The sequence below is a fragment of the Sturnus vulgaris genome, chromosome 29 (genome assembly GCF_052056855.1).
Source record: "Sturnus vulgaris isolate bStuVul1 chromosome 29, bStuVul1.hap1, whole genome shotgun sequence".
Taxonomy (NCBI): Eukaryota; Metazoa; Chordata; class Aves; order Passeriformes; family Sturnidae; genus Sturnus; species Sturnus vulgaris.
In genome coordinates this window covers 2,307,578-2,326,962 of record NC_142271.1, presented here as the reverse complement: position 1 = coordinate 2,326,962, position 19,385 = coordinate 2,307,578, and the positions used below count along the sequence as shown (strand labels likewise).

The 19,385-nt window shown below is 54.7% G+C and overlaps 1 protein-coding gene across 4 annotated transcripts; it reads right to left on the bottom strand.

The window, feature by feature from the left end:
* Nucleotides 1–3,151: 3,151 nt before the first annotated feature.
* Nucleotides 3,152–19,167, bottom strand: RAB44 (RAB44, member RAS oncogene family). 4 transcript variants are annotated; one of them, XM_088180275.1, is made up of 17 exons: nt 17,933–19,167; nt 16,157–16,441; nt 15,946–16,060; nt 15,519–15,690; nt 15,114–15,257; nt 14,682–14,772; nt 14,423–14,518; nt 13,933–14,120; nt 13,523–13,571; nt 13,123–13,217; nt 12,257–12,642; nt 7,550–8,104; nt 6,568–6,649; nt 6,144–6,258; nt 5,373–5,474; nt 4,494–4,570; nt 3,152–4,054 (listed from the first exon to the last, which is right to left on the bottom strand). In XM_088180275.1, the coding sequence occupies exons 2-17, from the start codon at nt 16,367–16,369 to the stop codon at nt 3,967–3,969; spliced, it is 2,568 nt and encodes an 855-aa protein (XP_088036401.1). In that variant the 5' UTR covers nt 16,370–16,441; nt 17,933–19,167; the 3' UTR covers nt 3,152–3,966. The 4 variants fall into 4 exon arrangements, with proteins under 4 accessions (XP_088036401.1, XP_088036402.1, XP_088036400.1 ...); XM_088180276.1 differs by lacking the exon at nt 17,933–19,167 and having other exon boundaries at nt 16,157–17,018; XM_088180274.1 differs by lacking the exons at nt 12,257–12,642; nt 13,123–13,217; nt 13,523–13,571; ... (6 more) ...; nt 16,157–16,441; nt 17,933–19,167 and adding an exon at nt 8,999–11,469.
* Nucleotides 19,168–19,385: the final 218 nt, after the last annotated feature.

Sequence of the window (19,385 nt, the reverse complement as noted above, 5' to 3'; positions counted from 1 at the left end):
GGGAACCCAGCACTGCCCAGAACCTCCCACACCACCCGGGGAACCCAGCACTGCCCAGAACCCCCCACACCACCCGGGGAACCCAGCACTGCCCGGAACCCCCCACACCACCCGGGGCCCTCAACACCCGGCCCGGCCCAGCCTGGGACCCCCGACACTGCCCAGGACTCCCAACACCGTGCTCGGCCCAAAGCCCCAACAGCCCCCAGGACCTCACCAACACCTGTCCCTCTGCTGCCCCAAACACCCCTCAGGATCCCCCAACACTGCCCTGGGACCCCCAACACCTGAGCCGGCCCCAGGGCCTCCCAGTGCCACGAGCATCCCTCAGGACCCCCAGCCACCCTGGTACCTCCCAATAGCCCCCAACACCCGCATCCCTCCCCACTGGCACCCCCCATGTCCCACTGAGGCTCCTTGCACATGTTTCAGCCCAGAATATGGAGACCCCGTTTTCCAGCACCCATCTCAGTCCATGATTATCCTTAACCCAGACCAGCCTGAGCCTCCCCTGCATTATGAGAGCTCCTCAGGACCCCCGAGGCCCTTCCCAGCACCCATATGAACCTACAAATATCTTGAGACCACGCCACTCACAGACCCCCCCCAAGAAACACCCGATCCCCCAGGCCCCCACCAGCACCTTAAGACATCCCACACAGCACCCACATGAACTCTCAGCATCTTCCTGAGCTCAGCACACTCAAGACCCCCTAGAACCCCCAAAATCTTTCACAGCCACATCCCACAGCATCCCTAACTCCTCCCTCCACCCCCCAGCACCCCATTAGTCCCAGTACTACCCCACAGCCCCCCAGACCCTCCAGCACCCACTGGGAGACCCACACAGTTCCCCCTTGAACCCCATTTATCCCCAGCCCCATCGGGGACACGAGTGCCCATTCCAACAGGTGAAGTGGCAAGCACTGAGAACACAGTTAACACCCCTTAAAAAAATGTGGGAAAGCCCTAAAAACTCAGAGAAAGGCTTTGAGGAGTAAAGGGCTGGAGATGGGGGAAGAGAAGGTCTCTAGAGGCACCCCTGGCATGAAAAACTTGGGAGAATGCAGGAGCGAGGGATCCCAGCCTCACCCTACTCTCAGACATGAGCTTCAGTCCTTAACTGCAATTAAACATATTTTCAGTCTTGATTTTGGTGTGATGAGCGTTTTTGGTATCTCTCCGATGCATTTTCATAGAATCCTAGGATGGTTTGGGTTGGAAGAATCTTAAGGATCATCCACTCCCCCTGTTCCAGTAGACCAGACCCCTTTAGAGCAACCTTGTTTAAATTTCAGCCTTGTTTAAGTTGTCTGCCTCAACAACTTCCTGCAGCACTGAGTTCTGCAGATGAATTAAACATTGCAAGAAAAAGGACTTCCTCTACCCAGGTTTGGATTTCCTGCCCTGTCAATCCCAGCCCGGGGAGTGGGATTGTCTCCTCATCTCGATTTTACTGCCTTTGCAGGGGGTGAAATTTTGAGAGACACTCCTGGGCAAAACCCAAGTCCCATGGCTGGGGCACTGAAAGCCGTGGTTGAAGATTTGTTCCAACTTGTCAGAAGCTCGTGTGGGTTTTTGGCTTCCAAGGTGGATTCATCCAAGCAGGACGTGGTAAATGCCCACTGATTTTGGGCTGCTAGCCGAGATCTTCCCAATCTTGGCTTGGCTGAGGCAGCTCCTCTAATTCTTGTGGAGTGCCTTGAGGAATTTCAAACAGCTTAAAAGGAAACCACCTGATTTAAAAAAAAAAAAAGCATTCTGTGGTCCAAACAAGTATGCATTTCCCTCTTGCTATTAATATCCCAGGCCTTGATCCTCCTCCAAATACTCGTGCAGGCGTTTAATGGCTTGCAAAGGAGCGGTGCCTTTGATCCTGGAGTGGGAATGTTTGCTGGGATGTGAATTATTAAAGGTGAAAGATGTTTTCAAGTGCAACATGCTGCCCATGTTTTCCAATGTGATTTATTGCCTGCCTGGTGTTTCTCCCAGCCTGGCAATGAAAAATTCGTTTCCATGTTTGGCAGGGAGCTTTGGAGTGGAGTAACTCATGCTTTGGGCACAAACTCCATCTTTTTTTCTAGAGATGATTTCCAGGGGGATCAGATCGACATTTCTTTCTGCCTGTTCTGGGAAGCCTTTTGTTTTTCAGCTCCCACTTTGGGCCCTGTTTGAGCTCCCTGGTCCTTCCCTGCAGCAGCAATATTGCAGTGGGGAGGAATTGCTGCAGCTGCTGCCATCTAATGGGAAAATTCAGCCTCCACGGCCTCAACTCTTCATTTTAGAATCAAATAAAACAATTTCTTGCACAATCCTGCTGCCACTCGGCCAAGCAGTGTCTTCCACGTGCAATCCCAGCATATTTAGGCAAAAGGAAAAGCTGATCTGACAGGTGGCTTTACAAGGGGAAATGTTACAGACCCAGCAGAAAGAAGTTTTTGGGTTGATCAGGCTGAAATGGTGTTTCTCTTATTACTGATCAAATTTCCAATGTACACTTGGATTTATATTATTTTTAAATAAAAGAAGAAATAGTGAAGAGGGTCCCAAACAATAAGAAAAAGCCATTCCAGATATCCCAAATACAAAACCCAGGCACAGCTCTGAGCTGAGCCACATAAATCCTTCCTGAGGAGCTGCTCCATCACTAAAGATATTGTATAAAGAAATACAGTAAGGAGGGATGGACAGGGAATGGGAGCATTAAATATATTGCATTAAGAAAATTAATGATGGGGCAAAAGGAAAATTATTTGAGATAGGCTGGGGGGAGACATAGAGGTTGGAGACTTAGGGTACAGAGGTACTAGAGTGATAAATTGGGGTGTGCAGGAGAAATAAATCATCCTTAAAAGACTCAGAAATTCCAGAGTCGCTGCAAAGTTGGACCCTGATAGATAAAAAAGATATATAATTATATATGAAAATATATAGTGTTGCTAGAAGCCCAACTCCTGTTTTTCTTTATTTTTCTAAAGCACAAACTGGCTGCTATTATGCTTTGCCATTATATACATATTAATAATAATGGCAACAAAAAGCAAACCCAACTAGGCAGAATTATTTCCTCAAACTCTGCACATAAGCACAGTCTTTAAATACACCTGTTGAACTGCTGGGATTTACATGGAACATAAAAAATACTAAAATATAGCACTGGTATTCTTATTTATTTAGCCTGTAGGTCTTTTTTTCTGCTAAAAATCAGCCGTGAAAAGATAACAAAAACTCCCTTGAAATTATGACATGTGTTTATTTAGATTTTTCAAGCTGGATTTAGAACCAATTCAGCACTTCACAAAGAGCAGAAGAGCAGGATGCTGCAGCTTGTTCATCTCTGCCCAGTCTGAGATAGGCTGCAATGAAAAAAACCTCTTGCAAGCATTTATCTTCTTATCCTGGATGTGCTCTTGGGGATTTTGAATTTATTTTGAGCAAAATAGTCAGTAGTTTCTTTCAAGCCCCATCACTGCTCTCTGGCAAGATAAGCCAGGGAAGGGGAAAATTAGCTTTACCTTGTCTCATTGGAGAGATTTAAGTGCATTTAGAATATATTGAATATCTCATTGTTCCTGATCAAATCCAATCTGATTGCAAACCAGAGCAGAAGTCCCCACAGCCCAGAGCACCAACAGCACAAAACCCCCTTGTTTTATACACTTGGATGGCTTCAGGTTTTCATTTCATCTATCCCAAGGCTTGGGTTTACCCCCTCCTTTTCTGCCTCTTTTCTTGGCCTGTTCTTGGTCTCCAAAAGAAAGTGCTGAAGTTCCCTGAGAAGTATTTTGGAGGTCTGGTGTGCTCTGGGGGAATGGCAGCGGGTCCCCCACAGCAGCTTTTGCTCTCAGCATCCAAGGAAGATCAGGCAAGGGAGACACACAGGAAAAGAGAAGGTGTCCAAGGTTTATTTTTATGCTTTTCTGGCTGTTGGTGCAGTTTCAGATCAGTGTGTGGGGTGTCTGTCTATCACCAGCAGCAGCCCTTTTTCTTCTGGGGTGCCTTTGGTACCTCTTCAACCTTATTTTTCAATTCATCTTCACGACTTTTGAGCAACCTGGGAGAAAAGAAAGCACATCAGCTGGGTATTTCCCCCATATTTTGTATTTCTGTGCTGTTTGTCTTGACAAGCCTTGGTACAAGAGGCTCAGCACAGCTGAAAGGAGTCGGGATCCTTCCAGCTCTGCAGGATCCAAGGGCTGTGGGTGCTGCTAAAAATGCCAGCCTAAATCAAATCACAGACAGAACTTGTTTCAGTCAAGACAGGGAGAAATCAGCAGCATCCCCAAGAGGGTTTTATTCATCTCCTTGCAATGCTGGTTCTTCAGGAGACAAGTTAGGGCAGTGCTAAGTGCTCATCCCAGCATGTGCTGCCCTGAGTTTTCCCTGACATTTGGGCACTGGTGACAGTGACATGCCAGCATTTGGAGTTAAAAAAGCAGAGAGGGAGCCCATTAAACTGAGGACAGCTGGAAAAGTCCCAGCTCATGGCTCACCTGATGAAGCTGACCATGGACTCGAAGACGTTGTGGCCCGAGGCAGCGCTGCACTCGTAAAACATGAGCTGATGCTCCTGGAAGACACAACCCCAAATAGAAATGTAATGTTCTTGCACTGGAATTACTTCATGTGGGAATAAATAGCCATGGGACAGTCCCAGTCAAGGGGAAACAGGAGGGAATCAAGGAAACAAATAACTCAATAACATTTACTGGAACATGAGGGTGAAATCCAGATTTTCTGGTTGCTACGACACCAGATTTTAATACCAAGGAAAAGGCTGACTGTGCAGAGAGAAGAATTTGTGATGCCTTCTGGTTATGGGAGTGAACACAGAGAGAGAGGCATAACTAGATGTTCCCAATTCTTTTGTTCCCTACCAGTTTGGGAAAATCAGCATCTATCCCTCACCTCCATTTTTTAAACTGGTCCATGGATTCTGGCCCAAGTCCCATAAGCTTTAAAATTAAGTCAGGAACAGTGAGATTCTTCTCATTCTCCTCACCTAATTTTTATTAGCCATCTATGTTTGAAAAGATTAATCCAACTTTGATCATTTCAGTATCTTTAAACCAGGATAGTGCTCAGTGGGTTTATTTTTTTTATGATTCTGGGAAGATACTCAACACTTCACAGCAAAGATAAGCAGAGCTGAAAATGTTTTAATTTACAAATCCAGTTCCATAAACCAATTGACTGGCATGGTGCTGAGGCAAAATTAAAGTGGCAAAGGGACAGCAAGGCAGGGAAGGGTGAGAGATGGGCTCAGAGAAATTTTGTCAACTGCACTGATGCATGAGGGGTAAATGAAGGGCTTTCCCTTTTCTGCAGCTTTTCAGGTTGGTGGTGTCCATCCTCAGCTGTCCCTGCCTTACCTTGGCCAGGCATTCCCCCTCCTTTGTAGGGACCTGTCTCTGGGCAGCACAGTCGGTTTTGTTCCCGAGAAGCAGAACAGCAACTCCATCCTCTGCTGCTTCCTGAGTGAGAAAGAAAGGAAGATCAGGACAGATTCAAAATCTTCCCTGAATCCCAGATGGCCACACTGTCCACACATACCCTGGAACACCATGACTGGCACCCATGGATTTGGGCTAATAACAAAACTTTAAATTCTTAAATAAATTCAACAGCATTTAAGAAACTATTTTCTTTCCCCTAAATCATCTGCCTGTGTCTATTAACAGGACAGAGCACTGATGTGATGTAATGAATTCACTTTGTGCTCAACTGCAGCAGCCTTCTGAAGGTGCTCTGGCTGGGATTTACAGGCAATATCCTATTTTGTTTCAGTGTTTCTAAACACTGGCTTTGTGTCAACTGGAAATGTCTGAAAATAAGTTTTTAATAAGCCTTTAATCCCTTCCCATTCTCCAGGACTCAAAGTGGACTATTCTTGATGTAAAAGCAACATTTCCCATTCCTTTGCACTAGTTACTAATTGTTTTTTAACAATTGTTAGAGTTGATCATTACCCTGCTGGTGCTATTAACAAATTACCCTGGGAAACCCTGCCAGCGCGTGAAAATCGTCTGTATCTGACTCAGATCCTCCACGAGAAATTATTTTATAATGAAAGCAATGCAGAATGCCCTTTCCAAAGGGCTTGGCCACTCCTGTGAGTCCCAGGAGCTCGGGACCTCCCCCACCTGGATGCAGCCGAGCCAGTAGCGCACGTCGCAGAAGGAGCACTCGGAGGTGATGTCGTACATCAGCACCACCCCGTCCGCCCTCCGGAAAAACTGCTTGGTCACGCTGCGGTACCTGTGGGATTTGGGAGAGTCACAGGATGGTCTAAGGGGGTTCTGCCTACTGGAAAAGGTGGGAATGCAGGTCTACGAAACAGGCAACCCCCAGATTTGGCTCTTGTCCTAATGGCAGGGGCAGCAGGAACAGCCTGAGTGCCAGTTTTATCTTAATTACTTCCTTTATTATGCTTTTATCAGATCGCATACTGTACAGAGTCCCTCCTTGAGCAATCTCACCTTTGCTTAGCAAAACCAAGAAGATTCATTGCCCCTAAACTACAGGAAAAAAAAAAAGCCACCCATGTTGTGTCCTTAAGCAGCTCACCTTTCCTGACCAGCTGAGTCCCACAGGCGGAGAGTGAAGCGCTTGTTATCCACAACGAGGTTTTTGATCTGATAATCCAGTCCTGGAAGACACAAAAGAGGATGTTTTGATACTGTAGAGTTCTGCCCTGTGCCAGAAGATGGATGGAGAAGCAACATGGTGCAGGGTGGTCTGAGGCTGCAGCTCCAGCGGTTGCCTTGGAAAGGCTGACCTGGAATAGAGACCAGACAGAGCAAAAGGAATAAAATAGGTATTTATTGAGAGGATCCACCTCGGGCAGTGCAAGAGCCTGGCCAGGGCTACACCCAAATCAAATCCAAGATGGATCCTGATCAAGAGTTTTTACACTTTTATAAGTTTTGGTTCATCTACACATTGGGGTCAATTATCCACCCACAGCCCCAGGCTATGAAGTCTCAGCCCCCTGGTTTGCCTCCTTTCCCTCGCTGTTGTTTCTCATCTTTGGATATCAGCTGTCCTTGATTCTCCAGCTGGGAAGGGATTGTTTTGTCCAACTCCCCTGTGAAGAGAACTTACCAACAGCTAATATGAAGTTTCAGAGTTACACACTAAGCAGAAGATATTCTGAAGAATGTAAAAGCTAAAACCCAAGGCATCACAGGGGTTGGTCCCAAGTGAACCTCTGGCTTTTAAAAGTTTAATTGCTGGATTTTGGGAAGGTCACTCATCTCATGATGAATAAAACCAGGTTGGTGAAGAGAGGAGACTGGAGCTGAAAGGCAAAGCAGAGAGGAAAGCCCTGGGCCGTGTCACTGGTGCCCTAGGGAGGAGCAGCATTTCCTGCCCATGAGCATCCAGGCGTGGGGACTTGGGTTCTGCTTGGCCCCTGGGGACTGATTGTTCAACACGCTTGGCATGAGCTGTAACAAGCACGTGGTGAGCTCCAGCAGCTTTTGGGGTGGAGGAAAGGGAATTGCAGTGATCCAAGTGAGTGCTTGGAGAGGGAATGGAGGAGACCTACCCACAGTGGCAGTGAGGTGGGGGTTGAAGGTGTCGGCGTGCAGTCGGTACAGGAACGACGTCTTGCCCACGTGGGAGTCCCCAACGAACAGCACGTTGTAGAGGTGCTCTGGGTCCAGGGAACCTTTAGGGCAACCCCTTGGGGCAGCTCCTGCCCCACCTGCAGTCACAGCCCCTGGCTCTCCTGGGCTGGGCTTGCCTTCCTGGCTCATTTTCTGACCAAGCTCTTGCATCTTCTCTTGACCAACACTGAGGTCTTTGTTCTGTTCTCCCAAGAGCTGCCTTTGCCCCAGTGAGTTATCTCTGGGGTCCATCCCCAGCTGATCACCCCCAGCACCTTCTGGCTGCACTGTGGTGTGCAGTGTTGATGCTGGCACCTCTTGCTTTGGATGCTCAGCAGATCCAGCAGCCGTGTGCTCTGGTTCCATCGTGGGTGGTGTCTCCCCCTCTGGCTGTTGGGTCACTGTGTGAAGCCTCCCCTCATGTCCCTGTGCTGAAACCTGCTCCTGAAGCTCCCTTTGGGCTGCCTGTCCCGGAGCACAAAGCCGCCACACATCTGGAATGAGAACATCCCCCTGCATCATCGTTCCCAGCTTTTGGGGGCTGGTTTGTAACGGCACCTCTGAGACCAGGGAGGCCAATACAGCGTCATCGTGGCCCTGGTTTAGTCCTAGACTCTGAGTTTTCACTCCATTCCTCAGCCCTGCCTCCAGCCTCTCTCCCTGTGCCACTTCCAGACCGTGAGCTCCATCCAGAGACTTCCCCTCTGCAGGAGCCCTCTCTCCCTGCAGTAATTCCTCCAGAGTCAGCCCCTCAGCACCAATGCATGCTCCCAGTTTTGCTTCCAGACCAGGGCCCTCTGCAGCAGTGACAGGCTCAGGACACAAAGCAGCCTCAGTTTTAGGGGGCACATCTGCAGCAGCAGCTCCTTCCCATGGGTTTGCAGTGGGAGATGCACCCAGAACTGCCTCCAAACCTAGACTCAGGCTCTGCTCCCATTCCCACATCCCAGCTGCACCCAGAGGTGTCAGATCTGTCTCCGTGCTCCCTCCTGAGCCTGATTTGGGCTTCTGCTGATCAGGGAACAGCTGCACATCAGCATCAACGCTCTTGGCCTCCAGTGTGGCCAGGCTTTCAGCCTCCTCCTGTGATTGTACTCCTGCACCAGCCCCCTCTCCCTGTCGGCCTCGTGCTCCTTCTGGAGCAAGCACAGACTCCTGTGGCAGCTCATTCTCGCCCTGTGCTTCTGCCCCATCCTCCTCATTCTGAACAGCTCTTTCCCACTCCCCTCCCCATGGAGCCTTTGGGCTGAGACCCACACAGAGCTGCAGATCAGCCCGGGCATCCTCTGCCTCCCCTTCCACTAACTCTGCTTTATCCCCCTGATCCTGGGAATGCACCTCTGAATCCAATCTCCCTCCCTTCTCTGTGCCCAGGGATCCAGCCTCACCCATGAGCTGCAGATCTGCCTCTGTGCTTTCTCCTGAGGCTGATTTGAGCTCATCCCCCTCTGCAATCACCTGCACATTGGCACCACTGCTCTGCTCCTCAGTATTGTTCAGGCTTTCAGCCTCCTCCTGTTCTTGCACGTCTTCCCCAGCCCCCTCTCCCTGCCCAGCTCCCGATCCCTGCAGATGAGTCGCTGGCTGATGTGGCAGCCCATGCTCACCCTGTCCTTGTGCCCCATCCTCCTCTTCCTCCAGCTGAACAGCTCTTTCACCATCCCATGCCCATGGAGCTCCTGGGCTGGGACCCTCATGGAACATCCTATCATCCTGGACATCCTCTGCCTCCACTTCCAAAAGCTCTTCTTTATCCTCCTGATCCAGGGGCTGCACATCTGAACCTACACACCCTCCCTGCTCCGTCCCTGAGGATCCAGCCTCACCCAAGAGCTGCAGATCTGCCTCTGTGCTCCCTCCCGGGATCAGGCTGAGCTCATCCCCCTCTGCAATCAGCTGCACATTGGCACCACTGCTCTGATCTTCCACTGTGCCCAGACTTTCAGCCTCTTTCCCTGCTTGTGGACCTGCACCAGCCTCTTCTCCCTCATCCAGGGTCACTCCACCAGGATGAGGCTGTGGCTCGTGTGGCAGCCCGAGCTCACCCTGTCCTTGTGCCCCATGCTCTTCCTCCTCCTCAATCTGAACGGCTCTTCCACCCTCCCCTCCCCAAGGGGTTTTTCGGCTGAAGCCCCCACTCAGCTGCAGATCTGCCTGGGCATCTTCTGCCTCCCCTTCCACTAACTCTGCTTTAATAACCTGATCCTGGGAATGCACCTCTGAATCCAATCTCCCTCCCTGCTCTGTGCCCAGGGATCCAGCCTCACCCATGAGCTGCAGATCTGCCTCTGTGCTTTCTCCTGAGGCTGATTTGAGCTCATCCCTCTCTGCAATCACCTGCACATTGCCACCACTGCTCTGATCTTGCCCTGTGTCCAGACTTTCAGCCTCCTCCTCTTCTTGCCTGTCTTCCCCAGCTCCCTCTTTCTGCCCAGCTCCTGATCCCTGCAGATCAAGCACAGGTTTGTGTGGATGCCCATGCTCATCCTTTCCCTGTCCTTGTGCCCCATCGTCCTCTTCCTCAGTCTCAACATTTGTTCCAATTCCTCCTGCCCGTGGGACTCGTGAGCTGAGACCCTCTGACAGTTGTGTGTTTTCCTGGGCATCCTCTGCCTCCCCTTCCACTAACTCTGCTTTAATAACCTGATCCAGAGGCTGCACATCTGAACCCACACACCCTCCCTGCTCTGTCCCTGAGGATCCAGTCTCACCCAAGGGCTGCAGATCTGCCTCTGTGCTCCCTCCCCGGGTCAGGCTGAGCTCATCCCCCTCTGCAATCACCTGCACATTGGCACCACTGCTCTGCTCCTCAGTATTGTTCAGGCTTTCAGCCTCCTCCTGTTCTTGCACGTCTTCCCCAGCCCCCTCTCCCTGCCCAGCTCCCGATCCCTGCAGATGAGTCACTGGCTGATGTGGCAGCCCATGCTCACCCTGTCCTTGTGCCCCATCCTCCTCTTCCTCCAGCTGAACAGCTCTTTCACCATCCCATGCCCATGGAGCTCCTGGGCTGGGACCCTCATGGAACATCCTATCATCCTGGACATCCTCTGCCTCCACTTCCAAAAGCTCTTCTTTATCCTCCTGATCCAGGGGCTGCACATCTGAACCTACACACCCTCCCTGCTCCGTCCCTGAGGATCCAGCCTCACCCAAGAGCTGCAGATCTGCCTCTGTGCTCCCTCCCGGGATCAGGCTGAGCTCATCCCCCTCTGCAATCAGCTGCACATTGGCACCACTGCTCTGATCTTCCACTGTGCCCAGACTTTCAGCCTCTTTCCCTGCTTGTGGACCTGCACCAGCCTCTTCTCCCTCATCCAGGGTCACTCCACCAGGATGAGGCTGTGGCTCGTGTGGCAGCCCGAGCTCACCCTGTCCTTGTGCCCCATGCTCTTCCTCATTCTCTTGGAGCTGAACACTCCCCTTCCCTCCCTGGGGAGTTTCTGGGCTGAGACCCCCACTCAGCTGCAGATCTGTCTCCACCAGTTCCAGTTCCTGAGGTTTAACTGGGAATAGCCCACACAAGTCTGGGCTGCCCACAGGTGTTTCTGCTGGGGAAGGACCCTCACTGTGCACTTCAGCAGCCTCCATTTCTTCTCCCAGCCCTACCTCTGGTTTATCCTTCTCCAGTTGCACACCTGGATCCACATCCCCTCCCTGCTGTGTCCCTGGGGTTCCAGCCCCGTTCCAGACCTGCAGATCTGCCTCTTCCTCTGCCAGCAGCTCCATGTTGGTGCTGTTCTTTGCCTCCATCAGTTCCACATCTGTTCCCACCCCTCCTTGGCCGTGGGTGGGTGGCACAGCCTCTGCCAGTGGCTCCAGAGTGCCCGCGCTCCCTCTCCACCCTGTGCCTCCCCTGGCACACTCACCCTGCAGCTGCTGCTCTGCCTCCCTGGGCTCTGCTTCCTCCACCTCCTCTTCCTCGTCCCCGGCTCTGCTGCTCCCTGCACGCTCAGCTGGGGCTGGCAGAACCTCCAGCACTTTGGAGTCCGTGGTCTCTCCCGGGGGCTGCACCTCCCTCCTGGCACGCTCCTCGTCCAGCACTCCTGGGCCAGGAGCCACTGTCACCTCAGGGACACCACCCCCATGGGCTGCTTCCCCTTGTTCCTCAGCCCAGCGTGGTGTCTGTGGCTCCAGGTGGTGGCTCTGGCTCCAGGATGGTGGCTCTGGCTCCAGGTGCTCTCCCAGCTCGCTTTGCAGTTTCCCAGGGAGCCCCTTTGCTGGCTCAGCCCGTTCCTGCAGCGCCGTGCCCGGGGTCTGCACACACTCCCCCGGCGTCCTGCCTGCCTGCTGCTCATCCATGGCAAGGCACTGTCCCACTGCTACGCCTTCCTGCCCAGCCTCAGGTGGCTCCAGACCTGCCTCCACATTTTCTCTCTGGCTTATCTCCACTTCCTCAGCTTCTCCCAAGAGCTGTGGTTTTGCCCAAGCTGTTTTTTCCTGCAGCCACCCTGCTCCCTCCACCTCCGTCAGCACCTGCTCTGCTGTCTCCATGCTCTCTCCCAGATGCTCAGCCACATTTAGCACCATCTCCTCCACACCAGCACCCCTTCCTTGCAGGAATAACATCCTCTGTGCCTCGTCTGGGCTCTCTCCCTGCTCTGCCCCTGGCTCCTGAGCCGTGCAGTGCCCGGCTCCTGTGGACGCACCAGCCTGTGTCACATCCAGAGCACGAAGCTCAGCTGTGGCTGCTCCCTCTTGCACGTCTCCTTCCAGCAGCTCACGATGGTTCTGGCCAGGGAGCGTCTCCTGCAGGATCCCAGGGGTTGTTTCATGGGCTGTGGCAGCCTCTGGCCCTGTTTGGGGCTCAGCGTTGTCCCAGGGAGTGTCTGCCAGGGCAGGGGGTGCACCCAGTGCCTGTGTCGTGAGGTGTTTGCTCAGAGCTACTATTGCATCATTCATCTCTCTTAGCAAAGAGCTTTCGTCAGAGACACCTTCCTCTTTCAGAAATTCTGGGAAGGGGTCCTCTTCTGCAGAGCTGGCTTTCCGTGGGGTTCCTGAAACGTTTATTTCTGCTGGCAGCATTTCCCACACCCTGGAAAGGACAGAAAATGGGGGCAATGAACCAGCTCCCAGGTCAGGCTCTAGCTCCCTCCCATCCCCAGTCAGTCCCAGAGGGTCTCTGATCTACAGCCTCACCCCATCTCTCTCCAAACCTGATTTTATTTCCCCTCTGGGTCCACTTAGAGTTCACACAGGCAGCAATGGGGGCAGGGGAAAGGGGGATGCACATGCAGGCAGCCAGACCCGGGGCTGCATCCTGGCCTCTTCCCAGTACCCATATTGACATTATGAGACAGGGAAAGACAACTCTCAACCAGGTACAGCAAGTTCCTGAGCCAAGGGAGTGATGAGCTGGGATAAGAGATGTGAGCTCCAGGGTGAGAGATGAGTGGGTGGGAGTGCTAAAAGGACAAAATATCATTGTTTGCCTGGGAAGGGTGGAAGGAGGGCCTGGGGCTCAGCCCCAGCTCGCAGACCCCAGGGCACACAGGGGAGCAGCAGCACCCCTTACACTTGGTGGGAACTCTTGGCTTTGCTCTCGCTGCTCTGGGATCCCAGCCTGATCCGCATCTCGGAGCGGAACTTCTCGCTCTTCCCAGGACTCAGCTGCAGGAAACAGGGTGGGAAGAGGAGAGAGAAAAACACTTGGTGAGGGAGAATATCCACCTGAAATGATGTGGAGTTCTCTGGCAGGTATCCAGCTGTACCCACCCAGAATCTTAGGGGTACCAGAAGTAAGGTGCTGCAGGCCCCTCCCTTCTCAAACATCTGCACCAGCCCCGTTTGAGAGAGCCTTTAGGGGAGGCAGTGCTGCAGGAGCACCCTGTGCTCTTGAGCTCCTCAGCAGTCCCAAACACAACAGCACAAGGCCCTCGTCCCCTGCCCTGTCCCCATGCGCCCAGCTGAAGTACCTGTGGGGACATTGGCACCTCGATGGGTAACTCTGCCACCACTCTGTCCCTGCAAACACAGAGCAAAAGGGTCAAAATGGGAGCTCCATTCTCTTCACCAAATCCACCCCTGCACCAGGACAGACTGATAGTGGCAGTGATAGAGCAGGTCAGCAAAACCCACAATCCTTGGATCAGTCCTGTTGAGCCCTCCTGGGTGAAGGACACCCCCATCTCCCTGGCACTGCCCTCCAGGGACACATTCAGTGCACGGTGCTGATAATCCTGCTTTTTCCTCTGACGCCTTGCACACCAAACCAAGATTAACCTGCACCATGGCATGCATGAGGCCCATCCAACTCATTCCCCATCCAGGAGGAAATTATGTGTGTGGGGACACATGAGTGACACACGGCCACTCAGATACTCACCCGGGCTCCCCTATGTGCTCCCAAACCACTGTAGCCCTCATTGTCCTCAGGTGGCCCTGGGTCTGCTGCAGCTGCTGGTGCAGGTGCTGCAGGCGATGCTCCAGGGCCCGGTTGCTCTCCTCCAGCTGCTGGTTCTCCCTGCTGGTGACTTGCTGGGAGCTGTGGAGGCTGCGACAGCGCTGCTCCAGCTGTGGGATGACAACCAGGACACTCAGCCTGCCCAAATCCCCACCACAATAATTCATAACCATCTCCTCTAGACCCGGGGCTGAATTGCATCCTCCCCAAGAGGATGGTGGGTGGGAAAGTCAATTTGTGTCTTCTGGGGATGGAGGGGAGTGAGGGGATGGGGGTGGTGAATGTGGTGTAGAGGGTCCTGTGTGATAACCTGCAGCAAGGGCTGGTGGGGACACCTCGGGATCAGCACCGTGGGGTTGCAGCACAGCCCAGAGACCCCTGACACACAAAGGGGGGGTTGGGGCCAGCCCACCTCCATCTGCGCCGTGACCAAGCGCTGCACCTCCCTCTCGCTGGCATCCAGCATTCGCTGCAGCTCCTCGCCCTGCTGCTGGCTCCGGGACATCCTCTGGGGTGACACAAGGACACTGGCACCCACTCATCCATCGGCAGCTGGATGGGGTTTGGGGTGCTGGGTCCCCCCGGCACGGCCAGGGAGGGGACAGGAGCAGCGAGGGGACAGGAGCAGCGAGGGGACAGGAACAGCGAGGGGACAGGACCCAAGGACCCACCTGCTGCTGCAGCCGCAGCCGCTCCTGCAGGATCTGCTGCTCCAGGACCTCGCAGAGCTGCTGCACGTCCTTGTCGTGCTCGGCCACGCGTCTGTGGTGACAGCAGGGCCGGGGAGGGGGCTGAGACCCCGGTACAGGGGTGCAGGACCCTGGGAGCCCGCACTGCCCTCGGGAGCCTCAAGCTGGGTTTGCCCGGAGGGTATCACCCAGCACGGATGTGTCCGGCAGTCCGAGTCCGGCCCTTTTGCCATCCCATCCATGACTGTAGAGGGAGCCCGACCCCAAACATTGGCAAATCCTCTGCTCCGGCCACTGGTGGGTGTGCTGAAAGCACCCAGGTTTCTCCGCACGGCTGGAGTGGCTCTCCAGGGTCCCATCCCTGTCCCCATCCCTCCTGTGCCATCCCTGTGCACTATCCTGGGATAGACTCACTTGTTCAGAGCCAGCTCCAAAGCCTCCTTCTCGCTCCTGGCTTCTTGGATGCGGTGCCTCATCTTGGCCAGGAAATCCTCCAGGTTGTCCAGCAGCTGGGGCTCATCCTGCCGGAGCTTCACCCAGAGCTGCCAGATCTCCTGTCTGCAGGCAGGGCGGTGTTTTGGGGTGAGCATCCCCCCAGAACCCCCGAAGTCGGGCCAGCTGAGCCACTTAACTCGCACTTTTGGAGGTGTGTGAGGACAGGTGAGCACTGGCGTCACTGTGACCCTGCTCCTTTGCTCAGGCCAAAGGCACCTGCAAGGCATTTCTGGCCTCCCTGCCCGTGTGCTGATCTCCTGCCCCAAGCCTTTCCCCCTCGATCCATCCTGCAGGACACCCATGGGTGCCAAGCAGGGCACTTACTCTTCCAGGAGGTTTCCTGTGCCCAGCTGCTCCATAAAGGCAGCGAAGTGTCTGCGCTCCTCGCTGTCCCCCACTTCCAGCGCCGGGGTGGGGAGGACCAGCCGGACCCTGCGGGACGCCGTCTTCCTCCGCCGGTGCTCCCTGACAGCTTTTTGGGAGCTCAGGAACTGCCCTGCCGGCAAATATCCCAAATCCTCAGTGCCCAGGCAGGGCAACAGCAAAGCCCAAACCCCAACATTTCCCCCTCCACAGCTTCAGCAAAGAGTTCAGCACAACAGGACCAGCGCCAGGTGAGCTGAGAGCTGGTCATGGGGACGATCCATCCTGTGCCACAGAGCAAAGGCAGCACTTCCCACTGCCCAGGAGAGCCCCGGGACCGCCCAGGAGAGCCCCGGGACCGCCCAGGATCAGCCCGGGCTGCACTTACGGAGCCCGGCCGTGAACTCCTCTGTGCCCAAACTCCCGGTGCCAGCGGCATCCAGCCCATCGAACACCAGCTCCAGCTCCTCCCTGCTGCACGGCAAACCCTCCTCCTGCAATTTCTAAAACCAAAGCGAATCAGGGTAAAACCCCACCCCGTCACAGCATCTCTGGTCACCCCAGCAGTGCTGGACCCCAGGGGACACCCCCATCCTCACCTGCATGTCCGAGCGGGTGACCATTCCCGCCTGCTCGGTGTCCCTGTCGCTGAGGAGCTGCTGCACCCTCTGCATTATTTCAGACGCCCATGGTGGCTCCTCCTCACCAGGGATGGGCTCTGGCCCCGGGGCCTCCCTGGAGCCCTCTTGCAGCTGCTTGCGCCGGCTGGAGCCCAAGCGCCGGCCCTTGGTGGCCGCACGGCGCTCGGACATGGCCCTGGCCAGCGGGGACACCGTGGGCTGAGCCTCACCAGCCCTGTCCTCACTGGGCACCTTTGGTCTGGCCTGGTGGGACACAGCACAGAGAGAGCGAGCTGCAAATTCATTTTGCTGCTGTCAAGGGCCCAAACCCCAGTTGCTGAGGAGGGTTTGGCAACAGGAAGGGAAGCCCTTATCTCTGATTGCACAGCACGAATGGAGCCTGGATCCGCAGCAGCAACGGCTGCTCCTGCTGGCCACCCCAGGGCTCCTGCTGGCCACCCCAGGGCCACCTGTCAGCCACCCCAGGGCTCCTGTCAGCCACCCCAGGACCACCTGTCAGCCACCCCAGGGCTCCTGCTGGCCACCCCAGGGGCTCCCAGCCCAGCCCCCACCCACTGAACAGCTCCTCCTGCCACCAGCCAAGCAGCCATCCCAAACCTCCCCATGCCCTTCCCTGGCTGTGGAGGATGCCCAGGGCACCAGCAAGGGCCACCCAGGAAGTGCCACATCCAGGAGGTGACGCCAGCAAAGGACCAGCCAAGGTGATGCTGGAGGGCTGAGCAAGACGTGCTGTCCCACACCTGCCTTCTCACAGCTCAGCAGCACCTTTTAAAATTCCTCCCCCAGCTTTCACAGCCGTGAGTCACCTCCGGGCAGAGCCCTGGGGAGGTTTCCATCACGCTGCTGCTCGCCCAGGCTTGTGGGGCCTGAGCTGGGGACCCCCAGTGCCCTGTCCCCAGCCTGGGTGGGTGGCTGTGTCACCAACAGCCACCGTGCCATCCCCAAGAGGGGCTGTTCTTTGTGTGGCAAAGCTGAAACTCCGAGGGAAGGAAACCACAGCCGTGGGGAGCAGTGACGCAGAGCCCGGGGCTGTGCTCGATCTGCCTGAGCCCAGCTCTCCCCTCCCAGCCTGGGGAGATGCCGGCTCCTCCAGCCCTCTGCCCTCTTCCTTTTGCCATGAGAGACAGATCTGCCAAATCCCAGTGTACAGCAGAAATGGGAACAGGGCCCAAAACCAGCCCCTTAAAGCAAGAGGGTCTTGTGGAGTTGCTGGAGTCCCACAGGACCAGAAACACCTTTGTGGTGGTCCCAGCCTCTAAGACAGCAGAAATGAGAGCTCCGGGGGGCAGGGAGGTAGTTTCGGGCATGGAGAAGGCCCTGGTTACCTGCCCCAGCCCCAGGGCAGGTAAGCTGAGCCCACGGCGTGATGGAGGTGCTGAACAGTCAGGGGGATGGGATGGGATGGGATGGGATGGGATGGGATGGGATGGGATGGGATGGGATGGGATGGGATGGGATGGGATGGGATGGGATGGGATGGGATGGGATGGGATGGGAATTGTGCCCCCCCAGCCAAGCAGGGTCCCCCATGGCATCCCCAGCTCCCAGTGTCCTTCCTCCCTCCACAGCTCCCTGCACTGCTCCCAGCCCTCAGAAAGGGCCCCTCAGCCACAGCCCCTCACAGGCAGCAGGAAAAACCCCCTTGGATCACCAACGGCAAAAAACACCCTTATTTCCCTCATTTTCTATTTCTTCAGGTGATGGCCAAGCTATCCCCGGAGCAGCAGGACTTACCCTCCCCACGTGCCAGAGGGATGCTCCGTGCTGGGGCACACGAGCCCGAGGGGCTGCCCAGGTCAGGGGGGAGCTGGTCCCACCCCGAGGCCGCCCCGTGGCCCCGCTCTCATCTCTCTTACTCAAGGCACTTTCCGTTCTGGGTTGACACAACTGCTGCTGCTCACACACTTCCTGTTTGCTGCTTTGCAAGTGAGGTGTGGGAAGGACCCATCCGGAGGGTCACGCTGCCCCCAAAATGCCCAGATCCCAGTGCTGCTGTGCACAGGCACTGCTGGTGCCATGGGGAAGTGCAGAAAGGTCCCCATCCTTTCCAGGTTTGCAATGGTCCAGGGCTGAGGGTGTTTGGAGTGGAGGGAAGAACAGCAGACAAACGGCAAATGTTATTTTAAGACTCCAAACAACCCAAAATACGGGATTATCTATAACTCCAGGATTACAGCACCCTGAAAGACAGAACAACCTGAAAATTCCCCCTGTGGAGGCTCTTGGGCCCCAGAATTTGAAGATGTCCCCCCGTGCTGTTCTCTGATGTTTTTTAAGGCTCCTACTTGAATTATAATCTTGGCTTTAAACCCAGCACCAAACCCACTGGGCTGCAGCCACTCTGCTTCACGAGGGGATCAGATGGACCACAGGTATTTTTCCTGCTCTTTAACTGCAAAACATGAAGAGAACTGAGGCAGGAGGAAACACTGTTATCTCTAGGGCATGACTCGAACAGACTGAGCCCAGGCTCCCAGGACAGGAGCTGTGGGGTGGAAGCTGATGCTCAGCTCTCTGCCCATCTAAACTGGTGCAATCCCTCACTGGGAACCAGCCCCACCCTGCTCATTTGCTGTTTAACCTAACGAAGCCGCAGCCAGCTCAGGTCCTTCAGGGCATTTCTGGGACAACTGGAAGCTCAGCTGTTTCTTCTCTACACTCTGGGCAAAGTTGGTGCTGCTACCCCAAACTGCAGCATCCCTAAACTGCAGCATCCCCTCAGTCAGGCTGGGGGCTCTCCCCTCACCCTGCAGCCCTCTGCAATATTTGCTGCTGCACAGAGAGGGTTGGATTTTGGCTTTGTTTTCCCCAAGGATTTGAGGAGAAAATTTTCCCTTTTGAAGGGAAAATCCTAAATATCCCTCGGAGAGCTTGATTTGTGCCCTCTGTCTAGCAAGACTCTGGCATCGGGCACAGGGACCAGCAGTGGCCACAGGAGGGCACAGCCCAGAAGGGAGGACATGATCCAGGAGGAGGGGTATGATCCCACCCCCATGAGATGCTGGAAGGTGTCGTTGAAAGGGGGTTGAATGTGGACAAGGGAAAGGAAACACCTGAGCTTCCCCCCGTGGGAGTTTGACCCTCAGCATCCCTGCTCTGTGCTGAGGCCAGGCTGGGCTGAAAGTGGGAGGTTTCCATCCATTTCCCAGCTGCTGGGAGCCCATCATCACTGGTTTGTCCCAAAAGC

Excerpts from the sequence above, each read along its gene's own strand:
- RAB44 (XM_088180273.1), bottom strand. The coding sequence starts at position 11,360 with ATGGAGGCAAAGAACAGCACCAACATGGAGCTGCTGGCAGAGGAAGAG. Across the intron at positions 6,650-7,549 it reads CCACCTCACTGCCACTGTGG|GACTGGATTATCAGATCAAA; the intron begins GTAGGTCTCCTC and ends TGTGTCTTCCAG. Across the intron at positions 5,475-6,143 it reads ACTGGCTCGGCTGCATCCAG|GAAGCAGCAGAGGATGGAGT; the intron begins GTGGGGGAGGTC and ends TTTCTCACTCAG.